Raw genomic sequence first — 23708 nt, 5'->3', positions numbered from 1 at the left:
GATTATTGTGCAACAGCACAGCAGTATAGCAAATATTAGAAGAGCCTACAATTTGATCTGTGTCAAGGACTTAGCAGCCACACAATTAAAGTATATCAGAGCTGAAAGTAGAAAAAACTAACATGTTTACCAATCTTCCCATACCTTCATTAATAGAAGAGATAGTAGAAGGTAGAGGTGTAGAGCTTGTTCACTTCGGGTTACAGCGCTGACAGCAACATTGTTACTTTAGAAGAATACTACAAAAGGGGGGGGTGAATTGTAGTTTAAGAGAATTGAGCTAACTTTGTGCGGAATTGAAAACAATTAAGCTACAGGAACTTAAAGTGAACACAGAGAGACTTTACGTGGAAAACCTCTTGGCCCTAACAAGAGGAAAAACCACGACCACTTGGGATTTTAGGAAAGATTCTCCACTATTACAGGGCAAACAACCTATTACAAGCTAAAGAATCAATCTTTAAGTTCTTCTACGAACTTGAAGTTCCCAGCAGCAAGTCCCACTACTTGCTACTTGCTACTCTTCTCTTCTCTATTCTCTTCTCTCTCTTTCTCTTCTAACTTCTCTAAGAGTTCACTCAAACTCCCAATTCCCAAATTACAACTCAATGACAAACTCTAGTGAAAGTAAATAAGAAATACACTTAAGTGGAATGCGACTCTTGACTCTTTTATGAACAAGAAAGATAGATAAAAGTATTTTTGAGCAAGGTGAAGTTATTCAGAAAATAACTTCAATATTTATAGGAAAACATTGCTTGGAGAAAACGCCATAATCTCCACCACTTACACCACCACTGTTGCATATCAACTCCACTACTCTACACCACTTCCAGAACTCTCAATCGTGTCCTAAAAACCAGGGCACGTTCAAGCCTTAAGGAAGCAGTATGTTCGTGAGTGGAGAAGACTGAATCAAACAGTCAGTTGCGCAAGTTTAGGAAATCAGTTTTGCAAAGATATTTTTTCTAGAAGATAACTTATCAACGTTAAAGATAAAATCATAAAAGATTTTCTTAAACAACTTCTCCTATTTTCTAGCAAGACAATATTTATCCTTTTTCAAACGCATTCCATCACTTAGTATTAATCCTAATTAATTTTCACTTACATAAAATCTAAAAGAGAAAAATACTTCAAACTTTATGGTTCTCTAAGAAGTCTCTTCTCCGAGTCTTCTTTCCTTAGCTTTTGCTCCGAAACTTTAGTTCCTTCTCAGGAACTCTTCAGCTGATCTCTTGAATTTTTAGCTCCTTGTGTTCCTTAGCCTTAAGTGATTCCTGTAACTTATAAACAAACTACAAGACTCACAAAATTCATTAGTTCACTTGTTTGACTTGTGTTATCATCAAAACATCAAGGGCAACAAACATGGGTTGGGAGGAAGAGGATTGAGCGAACCGAGAGCCATGGTTGTTTACTTATAGGTTTATCTGATGCTGCTTGTTTAATCTGTCATGCATACTGCAGCAAGGAATATCTTTCCATGGTTGATGCATCAAAGTCTTGGCCTTTCTGATATTAGGGCAGATTTGTTTTCTAGTAACCATTGCTTGTGGCATTCAATCATGACACTCTGTCAGTAAAATCAATCATATGCTCCACAACCCTTTGGCTTTTGTGAGCCCTATGTTGGAATAGTTGGATATTGCTCAAGAAATGCATTTAAGTAAGTTTTTGCAGAGAAATTGAAGATGGTTGAAACATGTAAATCATATGGTTGGATTTTAGTTCTCTCTCACAAGCATTTATAAGCTATGTTGCCCGGACTTAGGTACTTGTGTTTGACACGCATTTATGTCCAACTGTGTAGCTCGATTATTTTGCAAATTCTTTTTCTTGCTTTAGGCCTCTAGTGAAGGGTTCAAATGTTCCCAAGTCGAGGATCCAACACAAATACTTGAGGTAAAACAAAGATTGCAAGTAATATAGTTTATAAGTACGAAGTAGTTTTGGCATGTATAAGAATATTATGAGAATTACACAAGCTAAATAATGGATATACTTGAATTTCGCAGACTAAAAATAATAGAAATTTGGAATAGAAACTCTAGGGATGGTTAATAATCTACCTTCAAATATGTGTTTATCCTTTCTCATAAAAGAGTGACCTTAATATGTTAAAACTCGAGTTGTCCTTAAATTTAAATGGTTCTTAAGCATGTGATTTTTAAAATTATTAAATTAATATAATCGGTGGATCTCAAATGATTCCCGAGTGGAAAAAAAAAAGAAAAGAAAGAAAAGAAACATTCATATTGGATTTTAAGCATATGATCTCCATATATGATGTACGGGTGTACCCATGCATGACACAAACTACCGTATAATGTAAAATATTAAGCTCATATTGCACGCAACAATCCGGTATGTCTTACGGGTCAATCTAGTAGTAATATAATTGTTTGAAACAGACCATGTCCTGGACAAAGTTTTGCATTTTCACACACGAAAAGATTGAGAAAGTGGCCTTATTTTATCATCAACAATTGGGCTTATATTGAATAGAATTAGACCAAATATCTATTTCATTGATCCAAACTTACACTTTTCTAGTTTGTTTTTTTTTTTATTTTTTTATTTTTTTATTTTTTTTTTTATTAAAAAAAAAAAATTGTAAAGAAGATTTTAGATATCTTGATGAAAAAGATACTCGAAAATAGAATGGGGTTTTAGCTTCCTTAAACCCCACTGAAAGTTCATTAGCAATATAGCATAGCAGATTAGCAGGTGAGAATTTCGTCTATCTCTGTGTCGTTTGCCACCAAAATATTATTCTCAGGTTTTTCTTTTTTTCTCACAACTAATTATATCTGTATTTACATAATTTTACTATAATCGTATTATTTTCGTCTAAATCATTGTATATTATTGGATTGATTTTAGTTATTCTCACATACATTAATCTAATAGACCTAGAAAAATAAACAAATTATAGTTAAATCTTGTAACGTAGTGACCTTGTACAATTTTCTGATGGCCAATTAATCATACCTTTTTTTTTTCTTAAGCATTCTACATAATTTTGTTACACAAAGAGTTACAATTAAAAAGAAACGGAGGAAGTTCATATATTAAAATTACTATATAATGTGATATTGTTTTAACACAAGTGTTTGCTAATCAGGGCAAGTACCCTTGCCTAGACAATATGATGAATCAATGGAGTATGAAGCTGCGGCAATTTGGCTTCGCGATTTCAAAGTTAGTTGGTGTTGGCATGGTTGGAGTATTTGGTGCCTACTCAATACATAACAGCTTTTACAGTGTAGCTCCTGGGTGTCGTGCTATAATTTTTAGCCGCATTGATGGTATCAAGGATAAGGTAACATAAACTCATATTCATGTGTATTGTCTTCTCACAAAATTACACTGTACAATAGTTGATTCGTGTTTAAACTTAGTGGTTGTTTGGTTGATATAAAAATATACATGAGGTTTAGTTCTGTGGGAATATCAAGAATTGGTTGAATTAATGGATGAATATGCAAATAAGGGCATGTTCACACTTACTGAACTGAGCTGAACTGAACTGATTGGAGCTGAAATGAACTGAACTGAACTGAACTGAAATGAATATTTTATGAGAGAAGGAAATTAGGAGCTGAACTGAATTGAACTGAACTGAATTGATTGGAGCTGAGCTGAACTGAAATTAAGTAAATATGAACCGGCCCTAAGACGTTCATTCAATCAACCAAACTATATTTTACACTTCCAAATACAGGAAATGCCTACTCGATTTCACTTCCCATACTTATGTGCAGGTTTATCCTGAAGGTACGCATACAATGATTCCTTGGATGGAGAGGCCAATTATTTATGACATTCGTTCACGTCCCCATGTTGTTGAGAGTACCACTGGAAGCCATGACCTTCAAATGGTATATGTTCATGTTTGTTTACTTGATTATCTAGTACAATTACGGAACTAAGTTTATAGCAGATGTCAACTAGATTAGTTGGCAAAAGTCTGCATCATAGTCATTGTGCAACACGGGTAAAAATAAAAAAAAATTAAATAGGCAGTGTATATACTACTCACTTAACTTTATGTTTTTCAGTTGAAAACAACAAATACTCTTTGGAATTGATGCTCTGAAGTTTATGTAACAGATTAATATAGGACTTCGTGTCCTTTTTCGTCCAAAAGTTGATGAATTGCCAAGAATCTATAGACATCTAGGCGAAGACTATGACGAAAGAGTGCTACCTTCTATCATTCATGAAACTCTTAAGGCTGTAATTGCCCAATACAATGCTAGTCGGCTCCTTACTCAAAGAGAGGTAATGTTTTATTTTGATTCAATGTTACTCGGACTAGGGTACTCATTGTTGGAAGTTCTTGAAGTAAAACCAAGAAAGTTACAATGTTTATTCTTTTGACGGTTGGGATTTAATGGCTATTGGAATCCCTTAATTTTAGCTTCCTCTTATTGCTAATTTAATGGGCATTATTGCTGATTAATGTTGTTACTTAAAGACTAGCCGTTACCCTTTTAATGTTGATTAAAGCTAGCTCTTATTGGGGATTAATGGGTGGATGTTACACCACTTGATTGATGACCATTTCCCCTTAATTGCTGGTTGTTTTTACTCCCTCCATTGTCTTATAAATCAACATTATTCACCTCCGAAAGATATGACAAAAAAAACCATCCATCTTTAACTTATTACCTTCTCTTAAAAATATATCCCTTCGGTTTTTGGGCAAGTATTCTGAATTCCAGTCGGGTTTGTGAGTGCACACAAATTCCGGCGCCGTGCTTATCCTGGAGGGCGACCGCTTGATGTCTACTGCACCGGGGTAGCGCGGAATCGTCTTTTAGGTCAGTGGTTTACCACGACGCGGCAATTGTCAATTGGTCTACACAACATTGAGATAAGTACTTTCGTTTAATTTGCTTATCTACTAACAATCTAAAAGACGATTGATATGATTTCTAAATATTTGAATTTTTGATATGTCAAATTTAGACAATGTTGTGATTTGATTGCATTCTGACCAATTTATTTTATTGAGTATACTGTTGTTGACTTGTTATTGCTATCATGATTTATCAAGCAATCTTTATTACGGATTATAATAGTATTGCTTATATAGGTTGTCTTCATGCTATATCTATGATTATTAATTTGCAGTGGTTGGTTGGTTGAATTTAAGAATTTAATTTTTTGCTAAAGTTTTGAGAATGGTGGATGTTGGGATGTTAATAAGTATGAAGCATAGAGTTTTATTTAATTTGGAGCAATTTTTATGTTGTTGTGTAAAACTGATGATGAATTTCATGGTATTCTTTGCCGCAAATCATTGCGTGCCTTAATGATTTATTTACATAGATTTTTGGTATTACGATGAAGGGAAAGCTTTTGTCACTAATAATCTTCAACAATGCTTTTGTTTTTATCTGCAATTGCTTGGTTTGGGGATTATTTATTTATCCCATATATTCCTTATATAGAATTTTATAAGTTCATGTTGTATATATATAGCATTAATTTTATTTTACTAATGGCTAATGGCATATATGTTGTGATTGATTGGGGCTTAATTTTTCCATATTCTTGTAGAACATTATCTAAAGTTCTAAACTATAGCCTTGATTGTTGTTATTTAATAAATATTATAGTGGAGTTTTGGAGAATTAGCTTGAATCATGGGATCGGAGCACTATAATTACTTTTTAATTGATAATTGATTTTATTTCTTAAATGGTTGAGTGATTGCTTTATGTTATGTACTTATGTATAAGATTGTACTTGGTACTTTACAATAATTTGAATAGATTTGTTTGGTACATATTACTAATATTGTAATATGGGTTACTTTATTTTAATTGATCAATGATATTATGTTGTTGAATATATGGTGCAATATAACTAGTTGCAATCTTATATAATAACATGAAGGAGTGTTATAATGCTTCCTAAATCTCATTGTTTTGTGGAGTTTTTGTTGATATTCTCTAATGCCTATGCTATATTTTTGAGATTTTAGGACTTGTTCGTTATTCGCGGATTTCCGGGAGCAGTCCCAAAGATGACCCCGATCAAAGGTCATCCTTGGTCGGTTTGGGCTGAAATTTTGGGAGTATGTTTGGGACACATGAGGCTTATTATTCAACGGTTGGATTCTCACTAGCTGCTCAGATTAGTGAGTTATGTTGACATCTTGAGGCCCTTGTTTACAATGAGGGCGGTTGGGCATCTCATAGAGGTTTTACACATGTTACTTGATTTAATTCAAAGGAGGTTCACTCTAAACCAAGTCTCATGTTATTATGTTTACAATTTGTTTTAATTCTTAGTAATCATCTTAACAAATATATGTATTTGTGGTTGTTGACAAAGTATGTTGAATGTTGAATTTGTCAAGTAAATATTTGTTGAATGATTAATAGAAATTAAAGTTATAATGTCGATATTTTATGAGTATGACATTTTATTGCATATAATCAGTTACCTTTAATTTGTTGGTTCTACATTTTGTGGATTAACTTGTTATTCAGTAGGATGTTTTGAGCAATATTGTTTAACATGTTTTTGAGGTACATGTATATATGTACTCCAAGTACTACTTTTATCATGATTCATGTATGTGCTGAGCATGGAATTGAGATGTATTATGTCAATTTCTTGAATCCATGATATGCAATACTCTTATTGAGAAGCTTTGTTCATAACTCAATTGATTTCATTACTTTATATTCTGTATTTCATTAGCATGTGTAGAATTTATAACTCTTAAACTTGTTGAGTTTTGTGAAGGGAAATTATGTGATATATATATATATATATATATATTTTTTCCTTAAGGACATTATATGAATTTCTCTTTAAAAAAATTTCGAATAAAGTATTTTGGGAATTAGACTAAAGTTTCTCCATTATGATGGTTTGTTGTTACCGGTTACCGCCTATGACATAGTTATGAATTTTTCCCAATCATGTATTTGACTATGCTTTATTTTGGAACTTGGACCTTATGCTTTCAGGTGGGGGTTCAAGTTTTATAAACTTATGCGATTTCTTTATAAGGAATTTATGCTATTAAAGACCCCAAATGAATTTTGGAGGAGTTTTTTTATGTCCAAATATCTCATCAATTGAGAATGTGAGTTTTAAGTTTATTGCTAAGGGCTTTGAATCGGACTTTGTCGTCCAATGTGGGGGAAGTAATAAAGAATTAGTGTTGGACTCAAAGTCTTGACTCATTTTTTTATTAGTAATTGCATTAGTTTATGACTTTGTAGGCGAGACTTAGAGTAACTTTATCCTGAGCCTGATTGATCCTTTATATGGATAAATTGTCTTTGAGCATATTTGTGTGTTACTACTGTGTTTCAAGTGGTTGGATATTCACATTGGGAAACTAAGTATTTCTTTCTTCTTCTATTAGTGGTGGATATTTGAATATAGTAGTAATGAGAGGCATTAATGTTAGAGTTTTCTATTATTTAATGCAAAGCCTTAAAGTGATTAATTGTGCTAAAGACGGTTTTTGATGGTGTTTGCCTTACAAGTTTGTTTTGGTATATTTATGTCTTTAGAGTATCAACTTTAAACTAGTGAAATGTCATGAGTGATTGTTTCCGTGGAAGAAGTCGTTGACTATGAGTTAGGTTATGTCTAACTATGTGTAGAATTCTACAATCTTTTTCTTGGGATTGTAATGCATGATATTACTTCTATGGATTTTGTTGCTAATTCACTGAGTTTTTTTGAAAGTCTATATGGCTAAACTTGGGATGGATGAGTCATTGCTACAATATAAAGATTTTGAATTTTCTTGATCATATGTGAGCATTTGTGTCTATTTGGTATTGCTATGTTTCTTGGGAACTATTCTTAGTCGGACATTGCTTATTATGTAAGTAGATTAAGAAAGTATACTCTTAACTCGAGCAATGATCTTTAGATCGGTTTGAGGAGGTTGCATAGGTACTTGAAAAGTACACAAGATTAGAGTTTGCACTATTGCGAGTTTCCATGAGTGATTGGAGTTCGACGATGAGTTCAAACTCAAGCGGTTATGTCTGAACCACTAAGTGGTGGAGCTATGTTTTGGAATTGTGCAAAGTAACCTTGTTTTGCTATGTTTGTTTTGGAATAATCTAAATTTATTGCTCTTGAATTGACAGGTTATTATGAGGCAAGGTGGTCAAGAGTATATGGCTCTTATGAGCAAATGTGCTTGCAAATATCCCATTGTATGGGAATTCGTTGTGATTTGCAAGTCGTGGTTGCTTTTGATTGAACCATGTCTATAATGGTTGATGTCAAAGATGACTTGTCGAATGGGTGATATCACTAGACTACATAAAGTCTAAAAGAAATACTGCGGATCCGTTAACTAAAGGCCTGTGTATAAAACTAGTTTTGGTAACATCGGAAGGGATGGGACTAAAAGCCCAAAGTATGAATTACAAGTAATCAACTCCTACTCATCATGAGTTCAAAGGGGAACATTATGAAATAATTCGGAAGCACAAAATTTGATTTTGTCCATCCCTAGATGTTTGATGTGTGCTTGCTACAAATGGAAAAAGGATGAGCAAATGGCTCTTAATGAACCCATATCCATATTTTTGGTGGTGTGATGTAGCTCACACTTGATGGGATTCACCTACTTAGGTGTGGAAGTGTGGCCGCTTCCTATGAGTTTTGGGTGGGCTAATACTCTAGAGCACCTATGAGCATCCAGGCTGGACGTATGGCCAGTATAATGCGTCACCTTTATTCGCGGAATTTCAGAATATTATACATGTTCAATTGTGTGGCTTAATGTGACGGGTCCCTAACTCCCTATTAAGTTCAAGACGAAGGTCACTTGGTAGGTGAGGGATCATAGCTTGATGTCCACTATGTGTTAATTCAAGTCGCGAGACATTGACACTTATGCAATTGTTTTGTTTTGCCCAAAACCAATTTTCTCTCTTTCTTTCTTTTCACTTCTTCGAACCTGTGGGGGATTGTTGGAAGTTCTTGAAGTAAAACCAAGAAAGTTACAATGTTTATTCTTTTGACGATTGGAATTTAATGGCTATTGGAATCCCTTAATTTTAGCTTCCTCTTATTGCTAATTTAATGGGCATTATTGCTGATTAATGTTGTTACTTAAAGACTAGCTGTTACCCTTTTAATGTTGATTAAAGCTAGCTCTTATTGGGGATTAATGGGTGGATGTTACACCACTTGATTGATGACCATTTCCCCTTAATTGCTGGTTGTTTTTACTCCCTCCATTGTCTTATAAATCAACATTATTCACCTCCGAAAGATATGACAAAAAAAACCATCCATCTTTAACTTCTTACCTTCTCTTAAAAATATATCCCTTCGGTTTTTGGGCAAGTATTCTGAATTCCAGTCGGGTTTGTGAGTGCACACAAATTCCGGCGCCGTGCTTATCCCGGAGGGCGACCGCTTGATGTCTACTGCACCGGGGTAGCGCGGAATCGTCTTTTAGGTCAGTGGTTTACCACGACGCGGCAATTGTCAATTGGTCTACACAACATTGAGATAAGTACTTTCGTTTAATTTGCTTATCTACTAACACTCATATCTAAAGTGTTACACGTACTTAACTATGTTATGCAAAATTTCCATAAGTTTGGTCTAACATGTGGTAAGTGTAATCTATTATAAGCTTTGTAGGAGTGTTAACTGTTAAGAATACGACACAAGTGCTTGAGGTGAAATGAAAAGTTTTCGGAAATGTATGTTAAAATTTTGTTTGTTGCAGCATGTCAGTAGGGAGATTCGGAAGATATTAACGGAGAGGGCATCCAATTTCTTCATAGAGGTTGATGATGTGTCGATTACGAGTTTGAATTTTGGAAAGGAGTTTACAGAATCAATCGAAGCCAAGCAGATTGCTCAACAAGATGCTGAGAGGACTAAGTTTGTTGTAGAGAAAGCTGAGCAAGAGAAACAAAGTGCTATTATCAGAGCTCAGGTGCTTTACTCACAACTCTGTAACCTTTCATGTTATAACTTAATGTCATAATGTGGCTATTGGGCCTAGGAGCCTGTAATTAATAAAGGTCGGGCTTATCTTTATTGGGTTATACCCCTCTCATATTGGGTATGACCAATAGAGAGGGCGTAGATAGAGTCAAATTTCACACTGATTTTGTTACTTCGTTTAAATTATTAAAACTCACCCTTTAGGAGAAAAAAAGAAGAAAAGATATCGTCTATAATATGGAAAGAGTTAACGTAGTTTCTACTTTTTTTGATGATTCTTCCACCCTCCGAGTTTAGTAAAACTAGATTGTGAATTTAACATGCTGTGGTTAACTGCAGGGTGAAGCAAAGAGTGCCCAGCTAATTGGCGAGGCGGTGTCCAATAATCAGGCACTCATAGCATTGAGACACATTGAAGCATCAAAAGAGACAGCACAAACAATTTCAAAGGCAGAGAACAAAGTGTATATGTCTTCAGATAATCTCTTAATTGACCTTAAGAGCTTAAACATTGAATCTGACAAAGGCTCCAATAAGTAAATGATTCATTTACCAAGGAAAATGGACAAATAGTTTGTCGAAAGTAAAATTTCCAACTTTCTATACAGGAATTGATATAGAGCATTTTTATTTTTGGCAAGTTATGTGCATTAAGGACAAACAAACGAGTAACGACCAAGTATGATCAAACACTCCTAGTGATTGCCAAAAAAAATATGGTCATCTTTTTTTTAATTGTTGGTTTATTGTAAAAATGTTAATAATAGTGTTCGGTGCTTTTAACATGTTATGCTATACAGAGTAACTCTTTTCCCAAGAACCAACTTCAGTCATGAAAATGACATGATCATTCATCTCTCTTCTATTTTATCATCAATAAAACTCCTTCTCTATCATTAGTCATGAACAAAAATTTGTTAGCTATGATATAAAGTTGGTATTACAAAATACTTTGATGTTTGGTGGATTAATTTGGTAGCTATAATTAATCCATTAGTTTGATTGTAAGGGAAAAAATTAGTCTATGGCTTGTGCGATATCCTTAAATATTGCAAATTTTATTTTTGACGAAATTGGTTATTGTAATTAATATAAGATGCTACTCCACAAAGAGTGTTAGGCTTGGAACTAACATCATACCATTGAAACCTGAAGGATCAAAGTATATATGCTTTATTAAGAGCTTGGAACTCTTCCACAATACATTTAATGTGAGATGTCAACAAACAAAAATAAAAACTTTGAAAAATCCCCAAGTCTCTAAAAGAGAAATTAGTTGACAACAATATCGTACAAAATAACAAAATTCGATCCCATAAAAACAGAATAAGGCAGACCAAGAGTGTTAGGCTTTCTCAATGAAACATAAATACAAAGTACTATAATTGATGGATAACATATGGATATTCTTTTTTTATGTTTAGCAAACTTTACAACTAAATGTTAAAGCTCAAAACAACCTAAATAATTTAGTTGTAATATATTTGAGAGTGATAATTCATAAGAAATACAAGTATTAAGGCAATATAAAACTACAATGGCAAAAACAACTTATGAATTTACACTCTTAGCCCGTAGAACCCAAAATGACTAGTTATGTTGGTTATTAAACTCTTGCTCATACTATAACCTAATATCATCCTGTAAACAATATTCTGAACATAACCCAAGCCAGAAACTTGTTAAAGTATATAAGATCGAGTTTCGAGTATATATTTGACAATTTTGCCTTCTCTTCTTTTAAAAAAAACACTAGTGCTTGAAAGGAACGACCTTTCGGTTATGATGGAATCTCTCTATTAATTATTTGATTTGAAGTCCATGGATGAGATTGTTAGATGATTCTCAACTTCTCATAGTTTGAACAACTAATTAAAAAACTATACCATATTAACGATAATGTGATTAGTCCAATATTAAGGAACCAATAAGATTAGCATATACGGTCCATAGAATTTTCAATACCAACAATAGTTGTCCACCTTATATTAAAATCATTAAAACTTGCGTGAAATGGGGCCCACTACCCACAAAAGGGCAAACATCTTTACCATACTAGACCATTATTCTTAGTGGAAAAATAATGAAGAAAATGACATCTTTATTTTATGTGTATAGTATTTTATATGCATATATGATGGTAGTTTTTTGGTTGCCTCTTTCTTTGGCTAGTGATAATAATGGTCGGCGCAAACCCATGTGTGCCGCGTTGGACCGTCATCGATATCTCCCACTCCCAAACAAGCAAGCATAACTCACTTCAAACTATGGGAACAAATATACTTGCTATTTTATCATTATTTACTTGTGTGTAAATGCATTTACGTGTCAACTTTTTGAAATTTGGATTTTTTTTAGATTTTATAATAAATCAATGGTGTGTAGAGTCTCTCTTTCTCTTCTTAACTTAAAGAGGATGGTGTTCAATGTATGTGTGTGTCTATATTCCCATAATTCAACAAGTGATGTTTTCGGATGTGTTATTACCCGTAACTCGATGAATCACGCGTCACTTCATGTTTAGTATTTCACTCTATATATGATCCCATTAGTAATTTAATGCATGTATCTATAAATTGTTGATGATGTAATGTTGACATAAAATTTAAATATAGTAAAATATTTTAGACACTAATAAATAAAGAATTTTGAATTGTTGATTGAAGCATATTGTGATATGTAAACATTGTCAAACTTTTGATAACTATATAACATACTTTCTTCTACTATTCATTCGTTTTATAAGTCATTAAGGCAAGTTAGGGATGTTAATCTAATGGGTTAGCTGCGGATATTGGTCCCTCTATCTAACTATCTCCATCTAGAATTTTATTTCCATGTCCACCACCAATGGAACAACGAGATATATTTGTTTCCAATCTTCTATGAAAGTTGCGTCCATTGACATCTTTAAACAGGTGAATCAGCTAGCAACCAACAATTGATTGTAAAATAAGAGTACCATCCATGCAACAAATATGAATCCTATCTTACTGAGAAAAAGAAAGCAAATGAAACCTGGTTTTCTTTGATATACCTACTTCTATTTCATCATGCCTTATAGAGTATACCACAATAATATTCTAATCTATATAATTTTAGATATATTTGTTGAGGTAATTTCCATACTCCATCCTACTTATAATAAACACTTTTGTTGTGACCTTCCATACCACTTCCTTCACCCCCTTTTCTCTTTTATATCAATTACAAAATATTTGGATAATTATAGTTATAAATCATGTATGAAGTTGATTATGACACCCAAGAAAAATTATATGAAAATTAACTCGAAAATCGGAATTATAATATTATCCAAATTGTCCCTCTAGACATCATCCGCCAATTATATAAATTCCCCAAACAACAAAACTCTGCAACAAGCTAACATGAAATGATCTCTAAAACCAAAACAAAATCAAAATCAACGCAACATTTTCTTTTGGCCAGATCATTAGACTTCAACTAACTCAATCTTTATACACAACAAATCTTACAAAAGAGTATACCAATTAATACGCAAACTTGATACTCAAATAGTCTAGTATAAATCAATTAAATTAAGTACAATTATATACTAATTAAACCAACCAAGTAGCATGATAACATTTATTAACAACCATAACCACCTAAAAATCTAGCCCCATTACATGATAGAATTTGCCTTTTAATTTTTTTTGGATATGTAAGAAGTCATCGTCAATGCTTACGTCACTCCATATTTTTCCAGCAATTATTGACGTAATCCACGACCCACTCACAGTGTATGTGACGCTATTTATGTCGTCACTCTTACCCCACCTTTTATCCCATAGTTGACGTCCAACTCATCACCCTTTCTTTCCTATATAAATTCCACCCTTTCTCACCAACCAAACTCCCCCTTTTCTCCACTATTTTTCCCTCATAATATTACTATTTCAAACTTTATATTATCACATTTATTTTTAATCACTTCAAATACTATTCCTTATTCTCAAATTCTCAATACAAATTTATAACTATACTTGTATACACACGCTTATTATTACTATTATTGTGTGATGCAAGAGGCATTGCCCTATAAGAGATGGGAGGTACTCCCACCGGTACTGGTGGCGAGTACCTCCTCTGATAGTGGTCGTAATATCAATAATAATAATAATGATAATGATAATACGATGGAGAATTTGGTGAAGGAGAATCCAGTGATCGTGTTCGGGAAGCGAGGTTGTTGTATGTGTCATGTGGTAAGGAAATTGTTGCTTGGGTTAGGAGTTAATCCTCCTGTGTTTGAGATTGATAGTAATAATAATGCTAATAATGAATCTCTTTTGATTAATTCTTTGTCAAAATTTGTAGTCAATGGTGGAAAAAAAAATAATAATAATAGTGTAAACACCTTGCAATTTCCTTTGGTGTTTGTGGGTGGTGAGCTTTTTGGTGGCCTAGATAAGGTTATGGCTGCTCATCTTTCTGGTGAATTGGTGCCTATTCTCAAACAAGCCGGCGCGTTATGGCTCTAAACTACAACTACTTCCGTATGAGTTTAGCACCTTGAAGTATTATATCAGCGTGACAATTAATTCTATTCGAGAAAGTATGAGTTAGGTGATAAATATTTTGAATCGGATCAATGGAAGGATCTAATGTTGTATGGGAAAATTTTCAAGTGCTAGGATATATTTTGTCATGGTAACTTTTTATGAATTTTTAATAGAAGGTAGATTTTCTTGTACATTATTATTGTTATTCATGGTTGTATACTTGTATGCCTAGACCACAAAGAAAATGATGGTGTTTAATAATATTAAATGATTTCATTATGTGAAATTAAAATTAAAAAATATAAAAGAAAAATAATAAATTGAAGAATGATTTTGTTTTGTTCGTTTATTCCTTTATCCAATTTCGGTGCATGTTCGTCTCTTAAGTCATTTCATCATCAATGGATTTAGATGATATCATAAGATGATATATACAATTGGGGGTTTACATATCGTTGTCCACGTGTCATTAATAGTTCAGGATTAGGTTTGTAACCGTTGACGTGGTCCACCCTTTATTATGAATTATACTACTCCATAGTAATATTGCTTATCATCAACTAGTGGATATAAAAAAATAAATAAATAAATAAAATGAGTAAATGACCTTTTACCCAACCTCTCTCTGTTTTATTTCAGTAATTTAGTTTGATAATTAAAAATATGTCGGTCAAAGTTCAACATTGGCTACTGTAACGATTAAATTGAGACACTTAAATAAAAACAAAGAGAATATATAATATGATGAATTTCTAACTCAAAATTGAATTATATGAAATAGAGTATCTGATAGTTTCTGATTTAAAATTACTTGATACGGAATATATATGTAATTTGGCTAATTTGAGTGACTTGCCACACACCTAAGCCAAAATAAATCCATTCAAACAATATCTTGCGTGTGATGTATTACTCAGTGCTTGGTCTCATGCCAAAAAGTTTAAGCAAACAACTTTGCCAAAAAAAGTTAGATACTACTCATATTAGCAGATTTGTATGAACTTTGTTTAATTTGTTTGCAGCTATATTCCTTCCACCTTTTACAAGTAATAGAACAATTTTGTTAGAGATTTAGAAACATATTGATTGCCTTCAAACAACACATAAGTGTGATTCTAAATCACCCATCAATTGTAATAACCATAATTTTTACCTATGCCTTACTAAATGGTGAGAAGGACTTAAAACATTTGAGTCGGATAAGTACTCCATTCGTTTCTATTTAAAAAAAAAAAAAAAAACAAAAAATTAAAAAAAGCTGTGAATTTTTGCTTGGAATTAAAAGCGGTCTAAACACAATCTTAACACGGCCCATTTATTACAATAATTCAGTCTCTAGAAAATGTGACACAAATCACAAAATTACGCTTTGAGCAACTTTTTTGACATTATTGTACATTTGTACATACATGGCTTACATGCAATGATGTAAATGCTGCTTACCAGTCAACTCTAAATTTCATGGTCAAGTCAATGATTTTGAATATGCAAAACACTAATCCACAATCAACATTTAGATCACCAAATATTAGGGACACCTAATGGTTTAAGTTAAGCCCGTCTCTAAAATATTGTCTGTATACCATTATTCTCTTCTTTTTCAGTTGTGAACTTGTGAAGTTGTGATACCATATACGAAGTATTAAACATTTGTCAATGCATATAATTAATTAGTAGAGCCAAGTAACAATTAATAATATCATTAATTATGTATAAGTAAAAACTATATTAATAAAAAGTAAATCTAACATGATCTTATCACAAGTTGATAATTTTTAATAGGTATGGAGTATAATCATTTAAAGAAGGTCAGGTTAAAGTGAAAATATAAATTCTGACCCAAATCAAATAACTAAATTCCAAGGATTTAACAAAATTATTTATTTATTTATTTATTTTATCTTGTAATAATAAAGAGAAAAATCTTTAAATCATGTTAAGATCGTTAAAGTGCTATAGTCTGAGTTAGTGAAAAACTATACATGATTATTAATAAATTTGTAAAATTAAAAATGATTTGTCTCACTAAATATACAATACCCAAAATAAACATGTAATAAGGTTATAAAATGCAAGTATTATTATATGATCAATATAGAATAGTGATTTATTTACTCTTACGGATGAAATCATCAAACAATGTAAATATGTAATTTTACACTCGAATATATAGGATTAACATGTCATATTCAATAAATTTATTCATCCATAGATTTTGTCTTTGAAATTCTTTTAGTCAAATGATTATTTTTTTCTATTTTTTAGAGAAAAAAAAATGATTGCTTCTAGAACCCAAAATTTTGAGTTTTAAAATGGTTGGGTTTTGTTTCAATGGTAAGTTTTTGACGCAGCCAAAAAGAAACATATCCTATGTATACATACGTAGATGAAGCATAGAATAAAGTGTGATTACGGCTTTATAGTGTTAGCAGATCCAACCATTGATTGACCATCTAACTACCAACGACAATATGGCTTAATGCATGGTACTACTAAATCATTAGATAATTAGATTGCTTTGTTGCATATTTATTTGATTATTATAGTATGTAATATTATTCGTTGTTGTTTGAACCTTTTTTCATTCTCCGCTCCTTTTATTTGCTTCAATTCAATGGAAGAAGTTACTTTTGAATTTTTGGTAGATTTGAGTTAATGAGGGTGAAAAGTGGTAGGGTTAAATTACCTAAACGTAATATAATGCTCGTGAGAATAATATTACATCTCCGTCTCTTTATTAGAGTCCCATTTCTAACATTTATTACTCACATAATAAAGAGAAATGGGACTATAATTAAGGAACGGAGGGAGTAATATTTATAAAAAAAATAATAATAAAAAAAAATTAAAGTATGGAGTATATAAAAACAAAGTCGGGAATAAACGTTGTACCAGTGACGTAGTTAGAATTTTGAAGACAAGATGCCGATATTGTGATATATAGCTAATGACCTGCTCACAAACCCAACCTAACAAGCAAATTGGAGGCTTTTGTGTGATAAAACTAATATGAGTTAGGACTTGAGCTTCTTTAATTTAATTTCTTGATCAAACTTTGTGTAAAAAATTCAACAAATTAGTACTTGGTGTGTCTAGATAATAAATTACTTTGTATAGTACAGTACTTCGTATAACTTTACAAAGAAGAATAAAAAGAGAGGGAAAAAAACTTCGTATTATATATATAGTTTTCTATTATGATAGAGTGTAATAGAATATGTTGGTCAACACCTCATGTACCTTAATGATTTCAACATTGAACATAGTTTAATAGAATGTTGGTCGACACCTCATGCACCTTAAGTCCTTAATGATTTCAACATTAAAACTGGCTTAAAACTAAAGTATAAATCAAATTTGTACATATATACCAAAAGAACGAACAGAATTTCACTAACACAAGTCTGAAGTCTAGAAATTTATTTCTGACGGCCATCCAACATATATGAAATCACTAAAATTTAATTTATATTATAAAAGAGCAATCAAATAGATGTTGCTCTCCATTACATATACGAGTACATACCATGATAGTGATGATACCACCCAACCCAAGCAATAGCTAGCATAATTTCCACGAAATTAAAATCTGTGGTTAACAAGCAATCAATTTGATAGTGGCACTAATAATAGTTTAATTAATCACCCGATTAAAATACTTAAACTATTACAATTGCTTTTATTAAGTTGGCCACAATAATGAAGTAAGCTTTAGAAATTTCTCTCCTTTCTCCATCTGGCTACATAATAACCTTCTTTTAAGTCAAAAAAAATCAGACACATTACAGCAAATTAAAGATGATTAGTGTGACGTTAATGATGATGAAATTACGCTATATCTAATTAGTCACACCTTAATCATTATTAATTCTATGTATAATAAGATTATGATGATCCATTAATTCATCCTATTTTATTACGTTAGCATGTACGTTTATATCGTATGCCGTCCTTTTCTTGTACCGTACCCAATTTTCTTAGAGTTACATTTTTGTATAAATAAATCGCTAATTATTTCAATTATGTTATGGTAAATGATTTATGAATGGACAAAAATGATGAAAGCGTGACTTATATATATATATATTTATAAAGGTGTATAAGTTGCTAAAGTCAAGTTGAATTTTCCTTCCTATGTTTAATTTAAGCTTATGACGTAACTACGTAGCTAATTGCCTCTTTAATCCAATTATGAATAATACGTTATTTGGGCCTAGTTTTCCTGCACGACATCATAATTGCGATAATAACGACTTTTATTTTGAATAGATGTGAGCTTGTAAATAGTTTACTGTAGTTTGTAAAATCTTAGAGGAGTTGTTGATTAGATAATCACATTTTTCACTTTGTTCAAATATGAGTTACTCCGTATTATGCTTGTATTTGGTATATGAGTATATGACTACAATTCAACAAAAATAAAAAGCATATTAATTAATGTTTTTCCTTTTTCTATTTATATTATTAATCTGTGCTTCACACGGAAACTAACTAGCTTGGTTCGGAGAGCACTTGTTGGTTAATAAAGATTTGTTTTGGTCATCATTAGTTGCTCCTTATATTGAGTAAAAGAAGTTAATAACGGAGCCATCCAAATGATAAATGGGGTTTGGGTGCAAAATCGTAGTCGAGGGCCTAGTCTGGATTTCAAGTACTCCAACTTAACTGTTTTTCGTACTTTGTTTGTAAGTGTCTTTTCGGGATTTTTTCGTAGTGTATTTTGTTGGTACCCTTTATTGTTTTTTGAATTTCGCTATATTAGTAAAAAAAAATTAAATAAAAACATGGGGCTTGCATTTAAAGTTAAAAAATTGAAGAAAATGATACTTCTCTTTACGGACAAAGAAAATTCTTACATATGGACCTTAGCCCTTATTTTATGCTATGGAAAACTTTCACTTGTATAATGTGTACGTGAATCAAAACATTGGTTTGATTTTTAAACATATGCCACGTAAATACATTACATATGGACCTTCATTTTATAATATAATGAAGATAGTTATATAAATTATCAAACTTAATTGGGGAGTTTATTATCCTTCTCGATTATGAAGTTTTTCAATTATGTGTAAAAAACTAAAAACTTATATTTGAGAACAAATTTCAAATAGCTACAATAAAATTGTGACCATAGTATTTAAACAATCATACGTATATACATAGTAATTTAATGAAGATAGTTGTATTATTTATTGGGCTTTTATGAATTGGTATTTGGACTTCTTATGGATCAAGCCCACGTCAATAAGCTCACTACAATTATTCAAAAGTATCAGCCCAATGCCTCCACGTCTTCAGTATATGCTTTCCCTAGTCAGTAGTCACACACATTAAAACTTAGCAAGGATTGTTCACACTTCACACTACACTTCGAGGTGAAGGATTTGAGGCGACTTGCATAGGGAAGAAGTACAAACACATGCACGACCGTCTCCGTCTCTAAATAAAAGTTTCATATGTTTTCGACTTGAAGTATTACAGAGTAGAAGTGGAATCATAATGAGGGTACCATTGTTGATTAAGGGCCGTTTGGGTTGAGTTTATTAGGCATAATGATCCTATGGATACATCTTATGTGTAGAGGGGTTACTAGACAATCTTTGAGCGAACGCTCGAAAGTGTATTTTATTTATTATTATAAATCCTTGTTTAAAATTTGTTACCGAGTACTTGTATTATTTATTACTTAAATCGGTCTATTAGTGAATCCATGTGTAGTATTCACATTAATTTTGAATTTTGTTAAATTAGTGTGAAATAGATGAGGTAGATGCTTTTAAAAAAAAAAGTACTATAACAATTAAAAGAAATAAGGAGGCTCAGTTTGGCGGTGGCATTAGAGGTAGCGATAATTGTATTGACCAAGTCAAAACACTATTAGAAAATAAGAGTGTTTGGCAAGGTGGTGTTTCGGGTACCGGTTAGTGGTAGAGGTAGCGTTTAGGTAGCTTTTTCTCAAACTTAGCAGCGTTTCAAAAATAGCAGGTAGCAGCGTTTTGTCAAATTTTGGTTACCATTTTAAACAATATGGATGGATCTTAATGTATTTTAGTATTGCTGCCACTACTTTTGCTAAAAACTCATAGTATCAACCGTTAAATATATGACAGCTAACCTTTACCCATGCTACTATTAATTGACTGCTACTCTCTACATAACAACTACCCGCTATTCGACTGCTAAAAGCTACTCGCTACCTATAGTTTTTCCAAACAAGACCAGAGTACCAACTTTAAACTTCAAATCTAGCTATGAAATAAGTTATAAAATATTAAAATAAAAGCTTCCTAAAATCTTGGGGATTTGATGAGGAGTAAAAGAGGTAGAGATTTTGGGAAGGAAATGATAATAAAGGGATTTAGAAGGCAAAAATATAAATCCGTAAGTAGTTATTGTTTTAGTATAAGATACAAATTTGTTACACCGGGTAAATTTTACCCAATCTGTATTCTTCCTTTTCACCCTCTATCTATCCTTTTGGAATTGCAAACCAATGGGTTCATAAAGTGGCAATAAGTTATTTTGTACCAAACCTACTAGATTCCGAACCTTACAAATTCAATGCAATCACCATTGGAATTCATAACCCTACATATCAAAACTTCAAAAGGATCCTAAATTCCTAATAAATTGCCAATAGAGTAGTTTGAAACAAGCCATTGACTCATTCGCAATCTTTTAAGTAAATCAGATTTTAGTTTAACCTATCTAATCCATTCTAAACAAATATATTAAAAACAGAAGTTCATGATGATGGTGCATAATGTATATACTTATAAATTATATACTAAATTCACTAAATAACATTAATATTCATATATCATGATTCATGAACAATAAGACCACATCATTATCATAACCTCTTTAGTGTCTAAATTTAGATCCTTATACATGGACACCACAGAGGAGTTATAATATAAATGACTTGAGAATTCAAAGTTGCCTTTCATTATTGCCAATCAAACAAGCGTAAAGCTCCCTATGAAAGCAGCTACTTGGCTCACCATTTATCAAACCCGAGCTTCCTTCCTCATCACATGCATATGAATTTGATGTTGAGGTTGAGGGCACCAACATTTGGCGTACATTTTGTAACTCTTGGTTAAGCCTTTGAACTTCCTTCTCAAGCCTTTCATTATCAACTAGCACACTCTCAAGCCTTTGTTGGAGGGTCGCGTAGCCCATCTCTAGGTTTTGGCTCTTCCACCTAGCCCTCTTGTTTTGGTACCATATTGCAACTTGTCGCGATGGGATGCCTAATTCTTGAGCCAAATGGAACTTCCGATCCATGTCTAGTTTCCGATCCAACTTGAAGCTGGCCTCTAAGAGCCTAACTTGCTCTTGGGTGAGCCTCTTGCTCGTGCATTTTTGTTGTTGTGGGTGTTGTTTTCTGTTTTGAGAATGTTTAAAGGAGTACATGTTATAGCTACTCCTACTTTTGTGGCCTCTCTTTATTGTACTTGTTAATAGAGCTTTGTGAGTTTTAGACCTATTTTTATAAAGTTGGTTATACTTTATATAGCATATCAAATGGTATTGTTCGTTCTTAAATATGTGCGTGCAATGGTAGTTTAATTATTTGAGATTGATTTGTTAATAAATTAATTGTCTAAATCTTAAGGGTTAGTGTAGTTTCATTTTCAATGAACAGCGTTATATTTCACGTGGGATTTAGGCCCACTTTTGACAATAAGGAAGGACACAATTGTTGCTAATTGTTTGACAAGATATTATAATACCTATCTTCACTGCCCTTTCAAGGTTGCAATTAAACTAATTTTTTTTTGCCATTTAAGGTAAGGTTATACTGTAGTTTACTCTTTTCGCCCCTTAAATATTACTCCGTTTTTAATATACGTATAGTAAAACTGCTTTTACACATGGAGTACTCATCGTGTTTTCGAAAATTTGATTCATTTGTAATGGACTCTATCTTACTCGGTTACGTCCTCCTTAATTTTAAGTGAAACGTTTCGACTTTCTATACTATTCACTTAATTAATCTACTTTGGCAAATGTTAGTAATTCATATATAAGAAAAAATTGGGCAGTTATATGTTTGTTTCTAATAATTGACCCTAAATCGAAAATTGTAATTTGTGTACTTTTATACTCCACAATACTGTTCGCTTTCCATGTAATAATTTTAACAAATATAAGTAATTTAAGAAATACTTGTATACAACAGGCGCACAACACATGTATTGATGCATATAATACTTCGTATAAGCCAAAAGTTGTTGAATACATGTCTTGCAGAGTGTTTACCATACTCCGTACTAGTTAAGGTGGTGGAATAATAACATTGCTTTTTTTAAAAAAAAATAATAACAATAAACTTTGGAATCACGGAATCATATCGTCTAATGTTCAAATTTCATGATTATTGATAAATTTCCTATATCTCGGTGATTTCCTTTATTTTTTCCCTAAACAAACTAAAAGAAGAATGTCATGTAATTAAGGTGTTGGTTAAGTCTCTAGTATCAACTAGCCTTTTGGCCCGTACAATGTACGGGTTGTTACTTGGGTTAATCATATTCATAGTAGGTATGCTTTTATACAAAGTAATTGTTTCATTTCTAAAACTTAAAAGAAAAAAATAGTGAGAACATGAAGGAATTTAGTTAGATATATATACATGAAAGAATGTGGGATATGAAATGACATATTAATTTAAATTATATTTAAAGTCTAGGATATGAAATGACATATTAATTTAAATTATATTTAAAGTCTAGGATATGAAAAGACAATTTTTATAAAAATTCATATGTTTATGTAATGTATACTAATTAATTGAACATTATTTTATTATGGTGAAAATGAAACACTTTATTTTCTTACTTGAATTTGCAAGTTGCATTAAGATTTAAATATACATATTAAGAGAGGTGTCATGTGGCATATAGGGTGATGAGTGACTTGTGAATTGTGATGCCATGTGTCATATGAAAAATTTGTGGTTTGTGTTTTTAAATACTAATAAAGTATAGATTTGCATTTGTAACAAGTAATAACTTGCTCTTTCTGTTCTCATTGTAATAGGCAAATGCTCCTTATAAAAAAGAACCAATAGGGCAATAGGTATCCATTTTACAGTTACTCGTACCATACAAAAAGTTAATTAACTTGCAATACTATTCTTCAATCATTTTGCATTTCACTATTTGTAACTTTTAGTGAAAAGGACGTACGGGATTAGTGAAA

At 32.1% G+C, this 23708-nt stretch overlaps 1 protein-coding gene and 2 pseudogenes across 1 annotated transcript; 2 read left to right on the top strand and 1 right to left on the bottom strand.

Annotated features, from left to right (window-relative positions):
• The first annotated feature begins 3154 nt into the window (after positions 1–3154).
• On the top strand, positions 3155–10509 carry LOC145611048 (prohibitin-2, mitochondrial-like). The gene is made up of 5 exons (XM_081666283.1): positions 3155–3325; positions 3768–3884; positions 4117–4287; positions 9746–9958; positions 10309–10509. The coding sequence occupies exons 1-5, from the start codon at positions 3155–3157 to the stop codon at positions 10507–10509; spliced, it is 873 nt and encodes a 290-aa protein (XP_081522409.1).
• A 3351-nt stretch (positions 10510–13860) lies between these two features.
• Positions 13861–14844, top strand: LOC145612077 (glutaredoxin-C9 pseudogene; annotated as a pseudogene).
• Positions 14845–21431: 6587 nt separating this feature from the next.
• Positions 21432–21917, bottom strand: LOC145611047 (homeobox-leucine zipper protein ATHB-52 pseudogene; annotated as a pseudogene).
• Between the last annotated feature and the right edge of the window lie 1791 nt (positions 21918–23708).

The sequence above is a fragment of the Chenopodium album genome, chromosome 24 (assembly GCF_948465745.1).
Source record: "Chenopodium album chromosome 24, dcCheAlbu1.1, whole genome shotgun sequence".
NCBI lineage: Eukaryota > Viridiplantae > Streptophyta > Magnoliopsida > Caryophyllales > Amaranthaceae > Chenopodium > Chenopodium album.
This window is presented reverse-complemented; position numbering and strand designations above follow the sequence as displayed.

Bases quoted from the DNA above. Each gene is read 5' to 3' on its own strand.
- LOC145611048 (XM_081666283.1), top strand. From the start codon at position 3,155: ATGAATCAATGGAGTATGAAGCTGCGGCAATTTGGCTTCGCGATTTCA. The intron at 3,326-3,767 runs GTAACATAAACT...ACTTATGTGCAG, and splicing joins TTGATGGTATCAAGGATAAG to GTTTATCCTGAAGGTACGCA. The intron at 4,288-9,745 runs GTAATGTTTTAT...TGTTTGTTGCAG, and splicing joins GGCTCCTTACTCAAAGAGAG to CATGTCAGTAGGGAGATTCG.